A 23,864-nucleotide genomic window follows, 5' to 3' on the forward strand; every position below is an offset into this window, starting at 1 on the left:
TTAAGCTGATTCACGCAATTATTTCTGCAAATATTTGCAGATCGGTCACTGGGAGGGACAAGGAAGAACACCGGGAGGCGGGGACTAACTGCCCTCATCCAATTATGAGGAAACACTGTCCTCCAGTGGTCGTAACATAAATTGCACTGTTACGCTCCAGGAAGACACAAAGGCAGGACTGTAGTCAAGTCCACCTTTATTAAGTCCAAATCAATTTTGAGACACAAAGGTCCAAGTCCATTCTGAGTCCACAACGTTAATAGTTGGCTTCTCACCCCCATAGGAACTTGGGCTACTTCGCCCACCATGAAAGTCCCGCTTCGGTAATCCTGAGCCTGTGGGAGGCGCAGCAACAGGACTCGGCCGACCTGGACTCCCTGGCCAATGCTCTGGAGGAGATCGGCCGGGTGCAGTCGCCCACTGGAAGCGCGGGCAACGATATGCGGGGTCCCCTAAACTCGGCGAGGACTGCAGATTGAAGTCCCAGACAACTGCATGAACGCTGATGAGCAGACACTAGCAGGGACTTCCTGGATAATACGGAAGCTTCTTTCTGACAGGAACAAAGGTCAAGGTGAGGTTTGTGTTGTCGGGAGGGATCGTCCACAACGAGCGTCTATCTTGGAGATATGACTTCTTGTTCCTTTTCGTGTGTGCGCGCCAAACATTTAGTGTGCCGTCATGTTGTCATTTTTTGCTTTTTGCGTCGTGTCTTTAACTGTGCAAAAAGTGGAGGTAATAACAAATGCGAAATGTTGGAGCCTTGATGCTACAGGTGCCAAAAAAAAAAAAGTTAGCATGAGGACGATTTTTTTTTTTTTGCGTGACAACCTCAGAAGAGTAGGTACCTCGGACCACAAACTGGTCCACTCGCTCCCAACCGAATAAAGTGGCTTTGTGTCCAACTCTGTCTCGACCTCTCTTCACACTGTGCATAATGCATTGTCCAAATGCATTTCTACTCTTCTAGTGTGGACACACAGGGCTTTGAACCTGAAAGATCAGAGGTGAGTATCTCAAAACGTCAGTAGTAGCAAGGTAGCTACAAAGCAACTTTGCTGGGAAAAGCCCAATGGAGGCAGAGCCCAAGATGGGTGCAGATGGCTGCCAAACCAAAGACAACCCAAGCAAACAAAGTCACACCGCGGCATCCGCGGCAATCAACAAAGCAAGAGGACCAAACAAAGGAACCAACAATCTCGCCTCATCCTGCACGGCCACACAGTTGCACACACACGAAACGCCCCCTCAATGATCACAATCAGCAGCCACAGGAGGGTGGAAAACAAATCCGCAGCTCCAACCATCGCGGTCACAAGGCTCCTAGTGACAGGGATAATCTCACACTAAGTATTGGCTATAACCTAGGAAGTCACAAGCTAACTAATGAAAGTGAAAAGTTAACCTGAGTTAACATTTTGAGTTTACTTTTGCACTGGAGCTGATTGAATGGTATCCCAAAATGAAGTGACCAATAATTGTATTGTCAACGCAACGCCAACAGAGGGCGCTGTGGGCTTTCTCCCCGTGTGAAACCCTTGTCTCTTCTGCGCATGCCCACGCACAGTTTCCACGTGCCCTCCCGAAAAAAGATTACAGACACACTAAACCACCGTCCGATAACTATTAACTAGCAAAGCATTCTGGGTAAATATTAATCTGCTTTATTAGCTTCACTGGCCAAAGCGTGACCGAGCCGGATGTTTCTAGAAACCCAATGCCGCCCCCCTTAATTAATGACCCCCCCCACCTCCCCAACTTGGATAGCTGTCCCCCCTCCCCCTTCAGCCTTTCGACAGGAATAAACAGGAAACGTGTGTGTGTAGGGGGGGGGGCGGCGCTAAATACAAGTCATGTGCGCCTCATGAGAACTAAAAGCTACACAGAAAAAAAAGGAAAGCTGCAAACTTGTGTTGCTTTGGAACAACTGGGCCCTAACTTGTTGCCACGGCGACGCTCCCATTCCCAGGCTAATGCATGGAGTTTGTTGGCTAAGTGAGTTTAGTTTGGGGGGTTTAAATGAGGCTACGGTTTTCAAACAAAAGTTAGTTCCAAATTAGGGTTTGAAATAAAGGTCAGGCTTGGGTTTATTGTTTCAAATTATGGTTTCAAGAAAGGTTTCGTGTTTCAGTCAGACGTTGTGGTTCTATATTAGGGTGTCAAACGGGCATTCGTTTTTCAAATAAGCAGTATGGTTTAAAATTTGAAACAAACATTGAAGTTAAATGTTTAGGGTTCCATTAGGTGTTGAAAGGCAAGGTTAATGTTTCCAATAAGAATTAGGGTTTCAAATTGGGGTCGGGTTTCAATTCAGGTTTCAGGTTTAGCTTTTGAGACAGGGTTGGAGTTCCAAACAAGGATTACTGTATACAATTAGGGCCTGAGTTTCAAATTGCGATTTCAAGCCTGGATTTGAAATCAAGTTTAAAGTTTCAAACAGGTGTGTGGGTTTCAAATTAGGGTCAAGGTTTCAAGACAGCTGTAGGGAATCTAAAAATCATTTAAAGAAAGGTTTGAGCCATTGTTATGTTTTGAAATAAAAGTGAGGGTCAGTGTTTCAAATTACGGTTTCAAACCTACGCAGGGGTTTAAAATTTTTTCAACAAGGGGTAATGGTTTCAAATGAGTGATTCAAACAGGGGTTCGTGTTTCAAGTCTGTGTCACGGTTCAAAATTAGGGTTGTTGGGGGGTTGATTAGTACTGTATCAAGAATACAACATGATAACGAGGATAGAGTTGCAATGATGATATTAGCTGGAATGTCTCACTTGTGTGCAAATTGATCAACACGCATCAAAACATTCCTCAATTTTTAGCGTTTGTGTGTGTGTGTGTGTGTGTGTGTCTTGTGGGGTTGTGGTATGCTTTGGATTAGCATAGTCTTGTGGCTGGCGCGCTCCTTCGTCTGTTGCCGACTGGAATCAGACAGCAAACATCAGCAGTCGTCTGAATTCTTCCAAGACCAAAGTGTTTGGGTTTCTAGTGCCGTCGTCAGGGTCTATTTTTAATCATCTCCTCCCGCTCGTAATTAGCAACATCGGTTGGATCGTTTCCCGCCAATCGCGGTTGAAACTATCGTTCAAACGAGAATCTGAGTTCCTTTTTACAGCGTTGAAAGTTGCGTTTCAGAAAGCGTTAGGGTTTTAAACTTGGTATCGGGTGTCAAAATAAAATTGTTGTTTTATGGATTCAAGACAAAATATAAATGTCAAATTAAAGTTAGGGTTTCAAACCAAGGTTAGGGTCTCAAGATAAGGATTAAAGCCAGGGTAAAAAAAAAATTTGTTAGGTTTCAAGACAAGGGTTAGGCTGGTGTCCAACCCATCACCTCCTCCTCACCCTCCTCCTACTCTTCCTTTCACAATGCCAGGTCATGTGATTCACCAGACTGATGACATCACCCGGGCTCAGACAAAAGGCCGCATTCCTGTGCAAGGTGCTAATCCTCCGAGTTAACGTTCAACCAGACTCAACAAGCTAAGCAGGGTGGGTACGCGTCCCTTCGCCACCTCCGCCAGTTCCAACCGCCGACCGGGGTGCGAGGAGGTGCTGAGTGCGCAACAAGACTTTCCAGAAGCTCCTGCCAGCAGTCTTCCCGGCTTCCAGACCTTCCAAAAATCCTCCGCAAATCCTCCTAAAGCCTCAATGGGTTATGTGACGCGAAGACAAAAAGATGCTAATTGCGTTGGAGACAAAATGCTAAACTTGGAAGAAAATACGCATCTTTAAGAGTATAGCTTGTAGATCCTAAATCAGCAAAAGGCTATTTTACTAGCTACCTTATGCTAACGTCATTGGTTGAAAGATGCAAATCTCTGTAAAAAATACATATCCATTTTAGTTGCAGAGATCTAACTTATTAAAAGGCTAGTTCAGAATCCCGTTGGCTGTAAGATGCTAAAAGTGGAAGAAACCAGTCATGTTTGCAAGTAAACTTAGCAGATCGTAAATTACTAAGCTTGGTTTCGTAACTATCTCGATAGCAACGTGAAGAGGGAATACAGTATGTTAATATTAGCTGTTTAAAATTGGTTTCTTTTCACATTTTTTCCACTTCTTTTTCAAGGTGAACTTGTTGGCCCTCTGTTGTACTCTCGTCCAGATTAGACAAATATGTGGAGGCCGCCGTGCCATCCCTTACACGTGCTTTAATTGTTAGCTTGGCCAACATTGCTGGATAACATAAGCAACAAAACTTTGCTTTATTAGCACCTGCGAACTTGAAGTTTGTGAATTTTTTTTGTTTTGCTTCCTTTTGCCTCGAACCTTCCTAAACAGAGCTGGTAAAAACAATACCCGGCGGACGTCATGCAGGAAGCTTTTCTCTTCCTTTTATTTTTGTCGGCCTTTTCCGCCGCTGGTCAGCAGGTCAAGCCGTGTATTGCCGCCAACACACACGCGAGCAGGGCTGCTACCCAGTAACGCACGCTCACGCACACACACAGTACAAATACGAAAGAGAGTTGCTGCCTCGTAGCACGCAGACACATGCACACACACTTATAGACGCAGAATGCAAACACACCACACATGCACAGTCAGACACACTCCCCAAACAGTCAGACACTTGAACGCACAGACACAAACTCACACACCCACGCACATACCACACATGCACATAGATTCATTCACCTAACACTCTCACACACAGTTATACATACAGGCTTTCCTTGGAAGATTTCACACACACACACACACACACACATGTACAGTATAACACAAACACACGCACACACAGAGTTTAACACAAACACACACACAAGACCCACACACGAGGGTGGCTAACCCAAGGTCAGTGGTAATCATGTACAGTGCTACTGGTGAATAATTGCATCTTTTCCTTGTGAAGTGTCACAGAGCTCAGGATGAGCTCGCCAACAATCTGCAGCACACTTCCTGTTTTCCAGAATGTCCTCAGTGCTTGACCTTCTGAAGGAGAACACAGGATGTGCTCCCAAGACACACTCACGTACACACGAGTTTTCCTCGACAGATTTTCACTGCACCGCTTCATCTTCTTCTAACGTAGCGCTAACCACTCTGGACAACTTTCCGCTAATCCTTGCCTCACCTCACACGGTCGGTCCTGTGCGCTACACACAAGCCACTGCATTTCATCTTCGTGAACTAGTAAACATGCTAACATGCTTACTGTTATTTCTATGTTTTGTTTTTGCCAAGTGAACTAGCAGTAAATGTGTCGGGTTTGTTAGCATTGTTAGCACTCATTCATATGTTTGACTGACATTACATAATGAAAATCTTTATTTTTCTCTGGGGTGGGGGGCGGGGGTTGTGTATGTAAGTTAAAGTATATGCCAATGGAGGCTATTCAAAATTAGCTTCTTTAAAAAAAAAAAGATGTCTCCTACTAGTGGTGTGGTTAGCACATAACACTGTTTTTGACACCGGCTAACACTTCCCTTTCCCTCCCTGTTGTGTTGAAAGCAATGGTCACTGTCATTTACATTGATTGCGGGATGCTGTTTTGCAGTTTGACAGCACCCACCCAACACACACACACACACACACACACACACACACTGTTATGTCTAGGAAAAGTGAATGTGTTTACCTTTCACTAAGAAGAGTGCTAAGGCATGACAGCTGTCCTAAAAAAGCGCACATGAAAACCCAATTTTGTAGCCTTTGTAGTGTTGTAGCCGTGATCACAAGCTATCAAAGCGGACATCGTGCAGTTTCATCTTGTCTCGCAACGGCGCACGCAAAATGCTTCCTTCACACCACCCCGGGACATCACGTTTATTTGTATTTTCAAATTGACCCCGCATGCCACACTTTAATTGCATTTGTCCACATTTCCCGGGAACACACACACACACACACACACTCACACAGTTGATTTAAAAAGTCTACACACCCCTGTTCAAATGTCCGTTTCATGATATAAAAACCAAGACAAATCATTTCTGATTGTTTTTCCACCCTGATGTGAGGGTGATCACCTGCCCAACTCAACTGAAAAAAATCAATGTCTACAGGAAGTTTAAAAAAAAGTGAAATAATGTGGTTACACAAGATTTAGCCTGATCTTATTTATTATATCATGGAAAAATGCAATTTGAGTGGGAACTTGTAGACTTCCACTGCACATTACACACGCACGCACCCACATTTACACAGACAGACAGCACTTTAGATGCACGCGATTAGATTAGCATTGGGCGGAGACATGTTGGACAGGATGTTTATGTCTTTTGATGTTGAGCAAATACGCCATTGCTTTAAATGGAGTGCAAATATTCCTCTGTTGACGTCTTTATTTAAAAGTCTGATTTTCATGTCAAAAAGTGTTGACTATTTTCACATTAATCACCATTTCAAGAATCCCAACACACCATCTCGTACCCGGGGCCTGGAAAGAGCAGTCTCTTATTTGCATTGTAACGCTTATTATTATAGCAAATTAGATTCCCTTTGTTACGCTTTCTTTGTTTCATAACATTGATCAGATTAAAAATTACTTCAAGCGGGAAAGCTCAGTTATTTCTGTATTCTATTCCGCTACTCCCCCCGACCCCCTCAAAGCTAAAGAAGATAAGAAAGAAAATATGGTAACAGATGATCCATTATCTTGTATAATCCCAATTTTTGTTACTATTTATATCAATTGATCAATGAGGTTTTCTCCAATAGGTTAAAAATGCTTATTAATCCTTTGCAAATGGCGTTATGAAAACAATATTAAGTATAATTTTATGTACATTTTTTTGTGGAATTCCACTGTGTGAAACGTATTATTTGGCTAAAAGCGTTGACGCTGATTTCCGACTGCTCATGAATATTCAATATATCTCGTTCGTGATTGGTTGCGCTGGCTGTGACGCCACAAAAGTTCCGACGAGCCAGAAGGAAGAATCAGTGCAGCTGAGTCTGGCCGTCAATCGGGACGTTTGGAAGAAAGCCGCTCACAAGTTTTACCCATGAGAAATCGGCTGACGGATTAGCTCGTTTGTGCCTCTGTTATTTTTTTATCGCATTTTTTCCACACCGTGGCGTGTTTCAGTCAAGATACTTGTTCGACTGAAGAAGTCTCACAGAATTTCTGACATGAACACCGGGCCGGCTGTCGGGAAATTCTGCGTAAGTAAACCCACTTGAAATGTTGTACGATGTGTGTTTGTGTTCCTTTTGGTATTCATTCAAGATAACTACGATCAGTGTGCCTGTGCAAGTTAAGAGCGAGGTATGGGCGAATTTTGAAGAACTTTTGGGCCAATATGATGTGCCGCCGGTGCGGACTGAGCCGGAACCAGCCGCCCGCCTGTTGGCAAGTTTGCCATTTAGCTAATGTGTGTGCGTGTGTGTGTGTGTGTGAGAGAGAGATAAATTAGTGTGTGTTCGCGCGCGTGTTTCTTACAGTAAAATTGTGTCGGGGGGACAAAAATGTCAAGCAAATAGTTTGGATACTGAAATAATGCTGATTTCATTTTTGTCACAAACTAACTTTCACAGCGTGAAATCAAAGAAGACAAAGCTGTTCTACTGTACAGACTGGCAGGAAGCCATGACTACTATGAATGGCAACAGGTGGATAGCGTACCTTCTGACCTCAAATGGAAGAGCATTTAAATTGTTGTGCCTCTCACTATATGTGGCTGGCACAGATAGATTCATGAAGATATCGTTACAACTACATTGTTGTTCTGTGTCATACAAAATGGCTGATCAATGTCAACTCGTGGATTCTACAGCTGTGTGAGAGGGTACAGAGGAAAGCCGGGGCCGGCATGTGATTTTGTGAAAAGTAATTGTCAGTCGCTGCTCGATGCCACTGTCGCACGGCCAGCAATTCTCAGTGTGAACAGGTGCCAGCCGATCGACTTAAAGGACATTTTTTACGTAGCAAATAATACCTGGATGTTGCTACTGAAGCAAACGCTTGCAGGCCAACTGCTGAGGAAATGTATGCAAATGAGCAACAACAAACTCCAACAAGCGAAGTCCAGCATAACGCACGGATACAATAGTTGCAGCTGACACAATTGCTTTGCTACTGTGAGTATAACGATTTCAATTCATAGCGTTTGAAGTAATGAGCAATGGTTTGACTAAAAAAAGCCCAGTAGTATGACATAACAAACTGTTCTCATTGACAATGACAAACGTTTGACATAATAAGAGACAGCTCACCGCAAAAGTCCACGGTCTGACTAATGCAACAAATGTCATGCAGCGAGCACTGACAAACTGACCAAGAAGGGACCACATTGAACCTTTGAAATAACGACCAATGCTAACTGTAGCTGTCTATAACGGACTGATTATACCGTTTAAATGTCACCGGCAGTTGGTGGCGGCTATCGTAGCAGACGTCTTTGGAGTAATCAGCCATGTTTAACCTCACTTGTGAGCACCAACAAACTCGCACTAAGTTATGACTGACGACATTTGACACAATGACTGGTGACTCACCACAGCAAGCCACTACTTGTTTATTTTTTGAACATTGTAACATAATCAAAGATTCGTATCCCACATCACTTTACTGACCTTGAATAGTGACGACTTATTTATTTGAATGTAACGTACAAATGATCATTTGTGACAAACTGTCACACATTGTGACCTTTAGACAATTGTAACAAACATTCTCTTTCTCATCTGACTAATTTAGCAAGCATCAACAAACTCAAACAAATTAACTCATTACAAACAGCACAGCGTAATGAGGGATGACTTATTGTAAGTAGATTTGTCAGGTTTTAATGCTGTCGTGTAACGATTGATGTAACGCAACCAGCAGCTACTGTCACATCGCAAATGATGCTAACCATAGACCACGGTAACACTTAACATTAACAACATTTTCCCGACATTAGTCCACCGAATACGCGGGACCGTTTACTAACTCTGACAATAACCAAATGGTTTGAGGTCACAAGTGCCGATCAACTGACTTTTCGGTTCGAAGACCGTGATGGTTGCTTGGCGATAAACAGCAGTGACTAACTGTCGCAAGTCGCAAACGATGCAAACTTGAGAATTGTAGCGGGAAAATGTTAGCTTAAAAATATTATTACTCTTCAATCAGTCGTCCTTATAGTTGTAATTTAACTTGAAATAAGTTACGTTTCATGTTAGTTAGCGTTATGCGTGGGAGAAAACATCGTGAAGCTTCCGAAATTGATTATTGCCAAATGAGTGTATCGCGATATCGTTGTTATCCTCAGCGCAGTAAAACATTGTTCCTCTGTGATTCCCGGCTTTTGAATTCAAGTTCGCACTTGCTATTTGTAACTCCTCTTCACTTTCTCATCAGTAGACAGATTATGTGACACTTTTACCCCACCACATCCAAAACCTCAGCAAAGACCTTTGTGACTTGTGCTGCAAGGCCACCCCCCCCCACCCCACCCACGCCCCCATGTCGGTTAGCGACGTCACTGTTTATCTTTTGTGTAAACCGCAGTACATTCTGGAGGAGGCCTCGCCAAGTGGCCTTGTTGCTGGGGGGACTGTGAGGAAACAGGACCCCCACCCTTGATCTACCCACACACCGACTCTGCCTGCAGGCGAATCCCCCCCCCCCCTCACATACACACACAGCATGCCTACGTGCCTCCCTGTCCTGTCCATTTCCTGTACACACATACCATGATATTAGGGGGCATCGGTTGCCACTATAAACTTGATGCCTATCTCTTGTGTCTGCCTGGGTGTGGTTTCATACAGGAAATGCCCCCTCTCTCTCCCTCAGTCCCATGTCCACTACCTCCGTCTCATGGTACAGAAAAGGGCAAGACGGACATCTGGGACAAGCCAAACCCGAGCATAGCTTATCGGCGCCGCGCGGAATGATGCAACCGGCCAGCAATGCTTGGTGCAGGTGCTGTGTCAACTTGGCGGATTAATGGAGCTGGAGTTGGTTGGGGGGGTGACGTTGTTGCTAAGGTGACTAGCACAGCCAATCTGAGTGCGGCTGACTCACTCGGGCATGTGTCACCTGTTCAGGTGTGCCCGGGCAGCGGCAGCAGTCGGCATTCCAAAGCAAGGCGGGATGATGTCAACGGTTCACATGAATGACTCAGCCACTAAATTAAAATTTAATTTGCATTGCGCGCCATGGTTTTTATTAAAATGACTTTCTTGCACATTCTCGTAAATCATTTCATTGGCTCAGGCAAACGTCAGTGTTGGTTTTTAGTTGTTTTTTGAGGGGGGGGGGGGGTCTCAGGGGGTTAGCTTTATTGCTAAGTAACAGATGACACATTGCTACTAAGCTGACACAAACATGCACTGTCGTGAACATTTTTTAACAAAGTAAACTTTTTTAAAAAATGGATGTGTGAAATTAAAAAACAATTATTAAAAAGGGCATTTAAAAGATTAAAATCCTCAAAATATTTGGATTTCTTAAAAAATATATATATTTGTATCAGGGCTTTGATTTTCTCCATTTATTTATTTATTTTAAACACAGGTTTCTGTGTAAATTGTTGGGATTGAAGGTGTCCGGAGGGGGTATGTGGAAAATATGTATGCAATCAAATCATATTTTTTCATTAAAAAAAGAAAGTCACATTGTTGCTGCGATTCTGCGGCACAAAGGCTCACTTTGATGCCGCTAATGTGATTTGCCGGGGCAAAGCGGAGGCTCCTTGTGCATTCTTCAATCTGTTAGTCACCCCCTCACATTGATGTCTGCGTCTTAACCCTCCTCCTCCTCCTCCTCGACACTGCCACTCGTCTTGTGAGCGGCCGCTGAGGCCTAATCGAGAATGGAAAAGCGGCCGCCCTTCGCCCCCGGGCCGCGCACATGTCTGACTGTGTGCTGGCGTTCCCTCAGTCGTCCTTTTGGTCGCGCAAAGAAAAACGGAAAACTCTCCCAAACCCCCTCAGCAGCCTTGTCTGACTTCATGTGTTTCACATCAGCCCGGGTCACGCGCCAGGCTGGCCGTTCATTAGCGTCGATTGTTTGCCGACGTCGCCTAACCTGCAAGCGACACGCGCGCACCTCCTGAGGAAACTCAAGAATGTGTGTCGCGGGGCTACAAGTATTGCTCGGTTAAAAATATCCTGCCCGGCGGATATGTTGTGCGCGCGATGTGCAGGCTTTTCGGAGAAGGGATGGGAGGTGGGGGGGCGGGGGGGGGGGGGTGGTCGCAGGGTGACTGTGCCGCATGAAGCCCCTGTATTGTCTCGGCTTCCTGTTCTCCCTGAGAGGAGGGGGCTGCCGCTTTTCACACGCTCCCACTCCTGCACTCGTTCTACACGCCATTGTACATGCATACTTCAACACTTTAACCACACTTTTTACACTGGCCGGTCGCCGCGGGAGATGCACTCGGAGTGCAAGTAACCACTGAGACAGTATTGTCGTGTTCAGTGTTGAGAAGTTTGTAGCACATTACCACCTCGAGAACTTGTGTGTCACTGTGGACCATGGCTGCTATTGTTCGAATTTCATTATGGGATCTTTTATCAGTGGGTGAAGTAAGAATCTATACTTTCGAGAAGTACAGGAACTTTTGCATCTGCAGTATGGAAGCTATTGTAGCCTTTAAGCACCGGGACTACAAGTGCCAAGACCTAGAAGGTTCTATACTGTAGCTTTATGTTGTTGAATAGCATCAGAACATGAACCCGGGAATCTTTGGAAGTCCGTTGTGACTGACAATTGATTGGAGTTGAACCCATCGGTGGCTGAGTTGACTAGTCGACTGTACTGTCCAGATCAGCGTCTAATACTTAAAGTCATTAAGTACGCCGGGACAAGGGCAGCCATGTGCAAGTGCATAATTGTCGCCAAAATGTGACGTCTAATAATTTGTCGGCAGGAACTGTGGACTAATGAGAACACAAACCGCACCCCAACATTGACAATTGATGCTTTGTGACACCGTAATTAATACCTGTCTCGATTGACGACACCGACCCTTGCTGGGGCGCCTGTTGACGTGCATATTTATTTCTTTTTAAAACTTAAGCAGTATCTGTGCACCCTGACGCCACCCACAGTGCGGTGGTTGGGAAACGGGATTCGAAATTCGGTTTGAAATTGGCAACCAAAGTGAAACGGCTCACTTGGTGGATTTTTGGCTGCCATCGAATTTGAAGCGACAGACTTGTTTTGTAGGCCTTGATGAGGCGGATGCAGCAAAGTGCAATTAAGCACTCATTAATGTCATATTTGAACTCGCTCTGCAATTACGCTCCGAGTTGTCATTCAACGCGCGCGTCAATCCCGCTTTGAGCCCGGCGCTTGTTGGCCTGTCAGTAACAGCTGTAACGTGTTAACATGGCCGTCTCTTGGCCTGCGGGTACGGTTGGATGCTCGCCGCGCTCGCGGTTTGCAGGGAGGCGACGGCGATAAGGGCAGGCGCGCATGGGGATGGCGGGGAAGAGGCATGTCGCTCGTTTGTCACGTTTGTTTACGAGGCGCTGGTTTATTTCTCTGCCAGCTCGAGCTCTTCGGTGTGGAAAGTGGGCGGGGTTTGGTGATTAGTGGTTGGTTCGAGTCGTCGTTGACTTTGACCTCCCAGCTGTCTGCTGTTTGGGAATCCAGAGCAGTTGTTTGACTTGGAGCAGCAAATCACGCCGCTAGCGGTGTTTTGGCTAGCACTCAAAGGCTAACGGCGTTGCATAAACTGCAGTCGCAGACTCGCAACGCTTTTTTTCCACTGCTTGAGTTACAGATGAAACGCTAGGAAAGTTTAGTATCATGATTCTAGTCAGCAAAGTGTCGGACGCCGTCAGGGATTTATTAATGGGGGTTGCCAGGAGACATAGAGCCAAAGCAGTAAGGCTCAAAATTTATGGGTTATGTTCAGAAACATAATATGAATGGACAACACACACACGCACATTTGTTATCGGTGTATGTTTTATACAGCACATTGCTAAAGAGTAGTTTTTTTGTTTGTTTTTATTAAAGGAAAAAACACGTACGCACACAAAGGTCATAAGTCGTAACACCGCTGTACGCCAGTAACGACCACTTTGCTTTTGCGAAATACACTTTTCTAAAACTGTATCCCTGTACGTGTCGCTGGACGATTAGCACTTAATGAGAAAAGCATGTTTGCGGCCGGGCGCTGTAATAGGGGACACATCGTTCCCGCTTATGTCGCGGCTCTGACTAAAATCATCTGGAGAATATTGAATAAACGTCTCCTTCCTTTTGTTTGCCGCGCGCCGGCTGTACAGTCGTCACTTCGGGGGATGCGCGCTCTCGCTAAACGGCCGTCGCTAAAACGGCCCATTGATAAAGCAGCTCTGCAGATGTCCTGTCCTCGGTAGCGGAACCTTTTCAGAGGAAGTCTCAGACACAAGCGTCCTCATTTGATTGCGACTTTAATTGCTTTAACTTGCGCACAAGTGGCATCGTCATCACAATGACACTCTGTGCTAAGTGGACTCGACCGCCCGCAAGGATTGTGGCTTTGGAAGCTTTTCTACACTGGGGTTACGGTCACCCCCCCGCCGCCGCCGCCGCCTCGTTTTTGGTGCTGCCGCAGTGTGGCTAGCCAAAAGAATTTATGTGCCCGCACGCTCTGTTTTGGTGAGTGCATTTGAACTTGATGGCGTTAATGTGGATAAACATGTCAACTCACAAACTTTGTTTTGGGAATGTTGCATATAAAGGGTTGTCTTTGTGCAGCTTCTGTCAGTTTTTTTTTTCTTTTCTGCTCTTGAAATAAATTCAACCAAGTGGAAATATGGTTATTATTTTGATGCTTTTTATTGGCAATAAAAAAAAAACAATTTTACTCTAATTTTATTCTCAAATGAAGGTACGCAATAATGATGGCACGCGTCATCATGAGATGACCCTTCACCAAGTGACTCCAAAAAATCGAATCGTCCAATGTTAGCGTCGCCACATTTTTATCGCCGCGTGAGTGAACCGAACAGTTGTTCGACGCCTACGTGACGTCTTGTATTAGCGACCGTTTCCTGCGATGTCGCGCTCTTGTCAGGCTGGTGTATCATTGCACTTTGAGATCTCCAGTTGCCTCCCCCCCCCCCCCCCCCCCCCGTTATGTCCGTGGCACACATGTGCTTCCTCACCGATCTTCACCACTACCACACTAACCCCCGCGTGCCTTTCCTCTTTCTTCTGCCTGCGTCCAATGTTTGGATAGATGTAAAAGGCCTGATTGTGACTGCTCACAGCCACTTTGGAAAGTCTGACGTGAGCAGCGAGCAGGAGGAGGAGGAAGAAGCAGAAGCCGGAAGGGAAGACAGAACGGGTGGGGGGTTGATGGCGGGCGGTTCGCAGGACAAGAGACTGAAGGGGTAAAGTTCTTCCTGACAACGAGGCATGGCAACACCCCTCCTTGGCTTTTTGCACATGGCCTTTTTTTATTTTATTTTATTTTTTAAACTTGTCTCTCAATATCCTAAAAGTGCAGGTTTTGGTCCCGATAAATAGTATTGTCATGCTTAGATGTTCAAATATTATAATCCGTGATCTATTTGGTTTGTTAGATATTGCTGCATTTTATATTTTCTTTAATTGATGGTTTCATATTATTTCAAGGATACATTTTAAAGGTGGCTATTTGTGTGTGGTGTTAATACACTTTAAATCATGTAGGGTTCACGCCATCAAGGTTTTTGGGGTCCATCAGCGATCACCGAGTCACTTTTAAACAATTTGTAAACAGTATTTACTCTACCGTCGACTGCTGCCATCGTGAAAGTGTAACATTAAATATGACAAAATGTTTACATCTTTATAACTTCTCTGACATGACTGGAGAAAAAAAAAAGAAGGAACATGGCCGGTTATTTTGGTGGCCAGGGTTTTGGCCATTAAAAAGGTTTTAAATTCAACTTAAGACATTCTGCGTGGTGTTGTGTGAGACAAAAGCCTCCAATGCGGTCTCGCTTTTATCCCTGCGGTGTCGCCTTGCGTCGGTGTCGCATGTCGAGCTGTTCAAAGCCTCTGCGTTAGAAGAATGCGGGTCATTTGAAGTCGAGACACTAAAGCGTGTTGTTGGCCCGTGAATGGGCCCTTCTCACGTTGACGCGCTGAAAAGCTGGCGAAGAAAAACTGCAGCGCCCGGGGGGCCTGGCTAAAGCGGCACGGCCCAGTATTCTTCTGGGAAGCCCACCTACACAAAACGGCCATTATCTGCCGCGTGAATAGCTGTGCTATCACGTCGGCCGTCGCTGTTAGCAAACACCGGCGCTCCTATCAAGAAGCTCTTTTAAAAAATAAAATAAAAGTAAGCTAGCCTGTCATTAGCTTCTCAAACTCAGAAGCACGCTAACTCAAGAAGCGCCATCGTTCCAACCAGAAAGTCAACTTTAAACAAAAATAACAAAATAAACAAGAGACAGACATGCCATGTTAGCTAATATGGGTTGAAGGCTATAATATTAGCCAACTATGATCGCTTTCAACCAAAGTATTTGCACCATTGACATAAGTCAGTCATGTTTTTGATGAAAAATAAGTGCAATCATTTGGAAATCAGGTGTTGAGTTGGAGAGGAATTTTGAAATATTTTCGCCATGGTCTATACACAAAAGTAAAATGAAGTGACCACAACAAAACAAAAACATTTTTTCATCTGCATGATCACTAGCGTGCCAGGCAAGTAACAGCAAAACCATTTTGGCAAACACTGCTGCTCCAAACAAAAGTGTTTTTGAAACTGTATGCAAACTCTGTCTTTCTGGTCATTTGTTTAAAGGAGAAAAAAAAAAGCCAACATTTGAGAATGCGGCATTGAAGTACAGACACAATTTTAAAATGCCAGCATTTCAATGTTGGTCAAAACAACAGATAAAATAAATCAAGTTACCACGATGAGAAAATAAAGTTTGGATCATGTTTGTCCTTGCTGTTGTTTGCTTGTGCAATTATTTGGCAAGTTGTCTAAATGGCATCGTTTGTTTTATTTTGTTGTCTTAAGTCCTTGGCTTCGCCTCTTGGCTCGAGACCTCCTTTGTGCCGTTTGATGTTGATTGACCCCATGCTTACCTGGAATTTCTCCAGGAACTCTGACTTCTTCCCGCATCTCCAAAACATGCATGTTGGCTCCACTCTTAATTAATTAATAGGTGTGAATGTTAGCGTTCACCCGTATTTACCTCCATGCGCCCTTCGGTTGTCTGCCGATCGGCTCCAGCTCGCCCGCGACCTTGATGGACAACGTGCGCTAGCCTGATGTTAGCATGTAGCGTTGCACCGGTGCTAGTCAGATGTTCCTAATCATTGAGCAGATTGAGGACAGAAGGCGACCCATGAAGAAACTTTTGACGTGATGCCGCTGAAAAAGCTGCTCTGTGTGTGCGACAACGTTCCACATCAATAAAGCAAATTTTTGTTTTGTTTTGTCGGCTTGACCTTCAGGTGCTGCTGGCGACGCTCCTCCTTCTGGTGAGCTCTCCGTGCCGAGCGGCCGAGCAGCCGCCCTCAGCCCAGTGGTCCGCCCCGTCAGATGAAGACTTCAAGAACCTGACCGTCCTGCGCCGGCACAGGACCTGTGTGGAGAACAAGCAGTACCACTACCAAGGCCTCTGCTGCCTCAACTGCCAGGCCGGTACGACGTCCGTTTTCGCGCTCAAAACATTTGTGAAAAGAAACGAATAGTTCAAAAATCAATGTTGGGCCATTGCAAATGGTTGACCTTTGCCATGTGTTTGATTTGACTGTCATCCTCAGGGACATTTGTGCAGGAGGGGTGTGAGCGTGATTACCAGCAGGGGGTGTGCTTACCTTGCGAGCACGGACTCGCATACACTGAACACTCCAACGGCATGTACAGATGTCTGCCCTGCACGCACTGTCGTCAAGGTAAACGCTTACAGTGGATAGAAACATCCGCACACCCCTTGTACAAATGGCAGTTTTTTGTGCGGTGAAATATAGATGACAAGAATATGTATTACAAATGAAAGATGCCTCCAGAGAAGAAACCAGATAACGGACAAAATACCGTGTATATATATTGCAAAGTATATTAAAAAAGTAGGGCTTTAATGATCTCAGATTCTTTTTTTTTTTTCTTTTTCTTTTTTTTTTTAAATACTAAGTGCTCTTATCCTCCCTGACCAACATCCAAAAATCTTGGATGAAAATGCATCGGTTGCAACTTCTTACTCTTTTAATTTATGTCAATTGGAGATCAGAGACACTAAATATGCAAGTAATGCAAATTCCAATTTGAAATCTTAATCCTGATCTTGAACGAGGAGTCTTCCCAGTGGAGTCTGTTTTACATTGCCAGATTGTTTGGGGAAAGTGGAACCATTTTTTTTTTTTTTTTTTTTTTTTTTTTTTTGTGCGCTGTGAGACGCAGCAGCGACAATGCCGAGTGATGAAGTTACTCGGCGAGAAAGGTGGTGTCTTTTGTGACTTTTTTTTTTCTTATTTATTTTATTTTTTTGGGCCGCCGTTCAATGAGAGCGACTCCCGGGAGGAGGAGGGAGGGTTGGGGGGGTGGCCTTACCTGGCCCAGTTTTCGGGCGTGGTGTCCTTGTGTCCCGCTTGAAAGGGAGCTCGTGTTACACCAGCTTGCACTTTGGGATAATTGCTCCTGTTTGCCTGTGACTGAATGTTCCCACACCCAAACTACCTGCCGTCCTCTTTTCACCTACCTGGGAAAATATCGATGCGGCAAATTAAAAAAAATGTCGTCTAAACGCACTATTGTGATTAATATTGAATCAAAAAGAGTAAAGTGGGGCTGTCGCAAACGAATCTTTTTGGAAGCAATTATCCTGTTGATTATTCCATCGATTTAAATGGAAAATATGCAAATATTCGGGGATGAAAAGTCATTTTAAAGACGAAAACAATATGTATAAAACTAGACTGAAATATGATACAAGAAAAGACTCAAGATGCACAGATCAACATATCGAAAAACACGTCGGGCAAAGCATCCCAATTCTCAAAGGTTACATGGATGCCGCCTAGTGTTCAGAGAGAGAAACTACAGTTGGACCCCTAAATGTTACTTGAACCACTTTTATTTTTCTTCTCCAACTTTTTATTACACTTAATGAAATCAATGATTCAATCATTTCATAATAAAAAGTAAAACACACATCACACGAACATACACAAAAAAGGCCACACTAACATTCGACAAAAAAGAATTTTTGTACTTGAAAGCTCCACTTATGCTGTATTGATTTGACTGACAAGTGTGTGTGTGTGTGCGTGTGCGTGTGTGTGTGTGTGCGTGTGCGCGCGTGTGTGTGTGTGTCTGCCTTTGTGTGTGGCTCACAGACGAGATGGAGACAGCGTCTTGCACCACCACGTCGGACACCAAGTGTCAGTGCCGAGCCGGAACCTTCTGCGTGCCAGATCAGGCCTGTGAGGTCTGCAAACGCTGCGCCAAGTGAGTCACCCCTCCCCCAAAGATAAATAAAATCAAATGAATTAACCAATCTTCACATACTCATGTGGTGCATCCACTGTGATTTGTTGATTGCCTGTTTAGGTGCAAAGCGGGCGAGGAGGAAGTGAAGAAGTGCACGCACTTTTCCAACACCGTCTGCCGAAAGCGAGACACATTTCCTACCCAAACGCCGCTGGACCGAACCCCGCCCACCCCCACCTCGCCAGCAAACATCAGTAATGCTTCTCCGTGTGCCCCCTCCAGGCGACCCGTTACCTTTATCGCTAACCAGCCTCCCTTGTGTTGCAGTGGTTCCCGTGCTGAGCTGCCTCTCCATCCTCGCCGTGGTGTTTGCCGGATTGGCCGCATGGTGGTTAGTCGGCAAGCGCTGCTCCTTCGAGGGAACGTGTGAGTGTGCGTCGCTGCCCTGCCGCGTTTCCGTGGAGACGTCGTCGCTTTGCTAACTCTTTGCCCGCTTTTGACAGGCGCCAAGAGTCACTGCGACACCAGCGAAATCAAGATTCCTATCGTAAGTCCTCAACCTGAACTGGTTACAGGGTTTTTCCCAAGTGACTTTGTCAAAAAAATTGAACTTGTATCTTGTTTAAAAAACAAAAAAAACAAAGGTCATGTATAGGTAATTGGTCACATTAATGGTGGCTTTTAAATATAAATGTGTCGACTTTTTATAGAGGCACAAAAGCGTCAAATAATTGACAACAGATAAAACATTGACTGAATCAAAAATCCCCGACAGGACGAGAGCGCCCCCACAGCAGAGGAGTGCCAGAACAGTCGCAATGCCGGCCTGGAGGGCGACCACTCCCGTCCGGAGTCCCGTCCGCTTCTGCAGGAGACTCAGGCAGGCATGACCAACAACAAGGCCTCGTCGTCCCCGGAGGACGAGGACCGCGGGCTGGGCGACAGCTTGCCCAACACCACCAGCTCTTCACAGACCAGCCTGTCGGCACTGCCCACCGCCGCCTCATCCGGAGACAGCCCCCAGCAGAGCCCCGCCTCCTGCAGGATAAGCCCCGCCGCCATTGTGCGCGTCGCTCGGAATAAGGTCTTTTTGAGGTTACTTTTTCCGGCCGTCGACTTAATGCCGTCTTGTCTATCCTCAGGAGGATCCTCTACAGCACCGCCTGCTGCCACTGCAAGGTAGGAAAGCCGCACTGACGCTACTCTGAATGGCATTTCACGGAAAGTGTCATGGCCGAGCCCTCAGGTGGCAAAGAGTGAGGGAGACGGTGCGGGCGGCTCATTTCTGACTTCTTTTCACGCCGTGCAACAGTTGGCGTCAGTTCACGAGTTGTGTAAGGCAGCGGTTGGCAAAGTGGCAAACCAGAGATTCATAAATTATGTCTTTATTTTCTCCAAATTTTTGCCCGATGATGAAGGTCAGTGCAACAGTTCACGCCAGTTCATATGTTAATGTAAGGCAGTGGTTCTCAAAGTGGCAAACCAAAGATTCAAAAACAGGATTCATTCTCTCAAAAATATTGTCAGATGATTTAAGGTAGCGATTAAGAGTACGATTTATTTTGGGAGGCGGCAGGGCGTTATTTAAAAATATATATATCGGTGTAAAATGTCATCCTTTTTTTTAAGTACATTTGATGCCAATTTAACGTGACTCGGTCCATTGCAGAGTCTGAGAAATCACTGAAGAAGAGCTTCGACCTGTTCGACAAGTACCTGGACGTTCGGATCCACAACAAGTTCTTCCGCATGATCGGCGTGAGCGACAACCACATCCGCCTGGCGGAGAACGGCGCGGCCGGTGACAAAGTCTACGAGCTGTTGAAGAACTGGATGCAGCGGCAGGGCCTGAAGGCTGACATCAACCACCTGCTTCAGGCCCTGCTGGACCTGGACCAGCGACGCTCGGCTGAGAGCATCGCCTCAGAGGCGCTGAGGCGAGGCTACTACAAGCACGACCACGCTCCCTGAGGGACGCCACCGTCCTCGGGTGGGACTTACCTCCATGTATCGAGAGCCAGTAGTTTTTCTTTCGAAGATGTCTAGGCGACCATTTTTTTTTGAGAAGAAGAAGAAATAACTGAGAAAGAAAGGACTCTGCACATACTCGGCGCCACCTGCTGGCGAGCACATACACTGGTCTGGCGCTTGTGACATCGCTCAAGTGCCCTCTCCGCCACTGGCACAATGTCGTCACGCTAGCTGTTTGTTTGTCATGGTGTTTTTGTTGTTTGTTTTCATCGTCTTTGATGCACAGCCTCCTATTGGCACAATCTTGTTGCGTTGACCAATGTTTTATTTTTTTTGTCAACAAAATGATGCTGGCACAATGTCGTCACCCTAGCTGTTGCGGAACATGCTTTTTGTTTTCTTCTTTAAATCATCAAGTCGAGCTTTTCCATGAAGACATTTCTTCCCTCGTAAAATTATATCTACACTACCGTTCAAAAGTTTGGGGTCACCCAAACAATTTTGTGTTTTCCATGGAAAGTCACACTTATTCACCACCAAACGTTGTGAAATGAATAGAAAATAGAGTCAAGACATTGACAAAGTTAGAAATAATGATTTGTATTTGAAATAAGATTTTTTTTTACATCAAACTTTGCTTTCGTCAAAGAATCCTCCATTTGCAGCAATTACGGCATTGCAGACCTTTGGCATTCTTGCTGTTAATTTGTTGAGGTAATCTGGAGAAATTGCACCCCACGCTTCCAGAAGCAGCTCCCACAAGTTGGATTGGTTAGATGGGCACTTCTTGCGTACCATACGGTCAAGCTGCTCCCACAACAGCTCAATGGGGTTCAGATCTGGTGACTGCGCTGGCCACTCCATTTCCGATAGAATACCAGCTGCCTGCTTCTGCTCTAAATAGTTCTCGCACAATTTGGAGGTGTGTTTGGGGTCATTGTCCTGTTGTAGGATGAAATTGGCTCCAATCAAGCGCTGTCCACTGGGTATGGCATGGCGTTGCAAAATGGAGTGATGGCCTTCCTTATTCAGAATTCCTTTTACCCTTTACAAATCTCCCACCTTACCAGCACCAAAGCAACCCCAGACCATCACATTACCTCCTCCATGCTTAACAGATGGCGTCAGGCATTCTTCCAGCATCTTTTCATTTGTTCTGCGTCTCGCAAACATTCTTCTTTGTGATCCAAACACCTCAAACTTGGATTCATCCGTCTACAACACCTTTTCCAGTCTTCCTCTGTCCAATGTCTGTGTTCTATTGCCCATCTTAATCTTTTACTTTTGTTGGCCAGTCTCAGATATGGCTTTTTCTTTGCCACTCTGCCCTGAAGCCCAGAATCCCGCAGCCGCCTCTTCACTGTAGATGTTGACACTGGTGTTTTGCGGGTACTATTTAATGAAGATGCCAGTTGGGGACTTGTGAGGCGTCCTTTTCTCAAACTAGAGACTCTAGTTAGTACTTATCTTCTTGCTCAGTTGTGCAACGCGGCCTCCCACTTCTTTTTCGACTCTGGTTAGAGCCTGTTTGTGCTGTCCTCTGAAGGGAGTAGTACACACCGTTGTAGGAAATCTTCAATTTCTTAGCAATTTCTCGCATGGAATAGCCTTCATTTCTAAGAACAAGAATAGACTGTCGAGTTTCAGATGAAAGTTCTCTTTTTCTGGCCATTTTGAGCGTTTAATTGACCGCACAAATGTGATGCTCCAGAAACTCAATCTGCTCACAGGAAGGTCAGTTTTGTAGCTTCTGTAACGAGCTAAACAGTTTTTAGATGTGTGAACATGATTGCACAAGGGTTTTCTAATCATCAGTTAGCCTTCTGAGCCAATGAGCAAACACATTGTACCATTAGAACACTGGAGTGATAGTTGCTGGAAATGGGCCTCTATACACCTATGTAGATATTGCACCAAAAACCAGATATTTGCAGCTAGAATAGTCATTTACCACATTAGCAATGTATAGAGTGTATTTCTTTAAAGTTAAGACTAGTTTAAAATTATCTTCATTGAAAAGTACAGTGCTTTCCCTTCAAAAATAAGGAAATTTCAATGTGACCCCAAACTTTTGAACGGTAGTGTATATATATATTTTTTTTTAATGTCATTATCTCAAAATTGAGGAGAAAAAAACACTCCAATTTTAGTCTCATAAGGTTACACCTTTTTCATAGAAAAAAAATAAGACTATTCATTTAATATTACTTTTTCTTCCAGCAAGATTAGAAAATAACTGTTTATTATTATGCAATTATGCAACTTTATTCTTGTAAGATAACTCTTGTAAACTTTTTCCTGAGTTAAGATAAGATAAGAAAACCTTTATTTGTCTCACAATGGAGAAATTCCCAGTTAGAAAACTGTCCTCTACTGACATAATGTAGTCACACTACTTGGTTGGGCGAATTTTGTTTTTCCTTTCATTGCAGGGGTGGTCAGTCCGTTCAAACAATATTTTGCTGAATTGAAGTCATGCAACATAAATTTTGATGTGACACTTGACATAAATGTTCACAAATGCACAACTTTAGCCATGAACTTTCGTCCCTCGCTACCGTTGTATTTATTGTCATATTTATTTTTACCGCTACTTATTTATAGCCTCATAGCATTGCCACACTTTCTTAAAGAACACTATTGTTACATTTCACTTTGGATGTGAGCAGACAGAAAATGTCTTTTTCATTGAAGTTATAAATATGGGTAATTGAGACGTGCGTATCCATAGGTTAACGCATGAAAGCTACATGTACTTGTTACTAGGCAGAATTCATGGTTTTGCCAATGAAGAAAAAAAAAAGAAATTCACGGTTTCAGCAAAAATGATGGTGGCGGCAGGTACAGAATCCCTTTGTCCATCTTTGCTTTATTGAAGGAAGAAACCTTCCCCCCCCCCGACTTCTTTTTTTTTCCCCAAACAGCTTGATTTTATACTATTTTGCCCCACTCCTTTTTTTTGTTTGCAGTGAGCCTCACTGTGCGTCTGCGTGTGTATGTGAGAGTTAAGGGTCTGTGTGTGTGTGCGTGTGTATGCAAGAGTTTGTGTGCTCTGTGTTCTACTGTATTGTGATGCTCAGTGCTGGCGCTGCCATCCCGTGGTTGACAAGAGGCAATTCATCCTGCATCAATTTCAAAGCTTGGTCACGTGACATTCTTTCTATTATGTGGACTGTTTTGTCATATTTGTATCACTTTATAGATTGTAAGAGAGAAGAAGCAAAAGAGATGAAATGACGTCCACGTCCCGTTGATGGAAGGAATAAAGTTGAGATGTAAGTTATGAGAGGTATGTTTTTATGTACATTTGGAATAAATATTTTGTACAGAGAGTCACCTTTTGGATTGTTTTCAATTCTGTTCAGACAATAAATGACTATTATATTTCATGGGGGGGGGGGGGGGTTGTGTGTGTGTGTGTGTGGCTTTCTGGGCTTCAGTGTGTCCATTTGAAAATTGTCCATTGTGACAGGATGCACGATAATCAAGAAGTAAGACTGTGAAACGCAAGTTGATGGCCATTTTTGGATGGAAGGTGATGTTTTTGTGGATTTTCTCCATTTCCAAGATGTATCCCTGAAAAA

The 23,864-nt window shown here is 44.6% G+C and overlaps 2 protein-coding genes across 5 annotated transcripts in view; both read left to right on the forward strand.

The window, feature by feature from the left end:
- Nucleotides 1–905, forward strand: part of LOC147191686 (netrin receptor UNC5D-like) — a 91,547-nt gene extending 90,642 nt beyond the window's left edge. For all 3 annotated transcript variants that reach the window (XM_086135161.1, XM_086135164.1, XM_086135163.1), the window contains one exon: nucleotides 284–905. In XM_086135161.1, coding sequence (XP_085991287.1) covers nucleotides 284–479 — 196 coding nt within the window. In that variant the 3' untranslated portion in view covers nucleotides 480–905. The remainder of the gene's footprint in view (nucleotides 1–283) is intronic.
- A 5,998-nt stretch (nucleotides 906–6,903) lies between these two features.
- On the forward strand, nucleotides 6,904–23,612 carry tnfrsfa (tumor necrosis factor receptor superfamily, member a). 2 transcript variants are annotated; one of them, XM_086135520.1, is made up of 10 exons: nucleotides 6,904–7,105; nucleotides 16,332–16,521; nucleotides 16,644–16,775; nucleotides 18,216–18,327; nucleotides 18,430–18,563; nucleotides 18,637–18,741; nucleotides 18,813–18,856; nucleotides 19,085–19,372; nucleotides 19,452–19,488; nucleotides 19,979–23,612. In XM_086135520.1, exons 1-10 carry the CDS (start codon nucleotides 7,073–7,075, stop codon nucleotides 20,278–20,280), a joined length of 1,377 nt encoding a protein of 458 aa, XP_085991646.1. In that variant the 5' UTR covers nucleotides 6,904–7,072; the 3' UTR covers nucleotides 20,281–23,612. The 2 variants fall into 2 exon arrangements, with proteins under 2 accessions (XP_085991646.1, XP_085991647.1); XM_086135521.1 differs by having other exon boundaries at nucleotides 18,637–18,735.
- The last annotated feature ends 252 nt before the right edge of the window (nucleotides 23,613–23,864 follow it).

This window comes from Hippocampus guttulatus, chromosome 17, assembly GCF_054856545.1.
Source record: "Hippocampus guttulatus isolate MCC_2025c chromosome 17, RoL_Hgut_1.0, whole genome shotgun sequence".
Lineage (NCBI taxonomy): Eukaryota > Metazoa > Chordata > Actinopteri > Syngnathiformes > Syngnathidae > Hippocampus > Hippocampus guttulatus.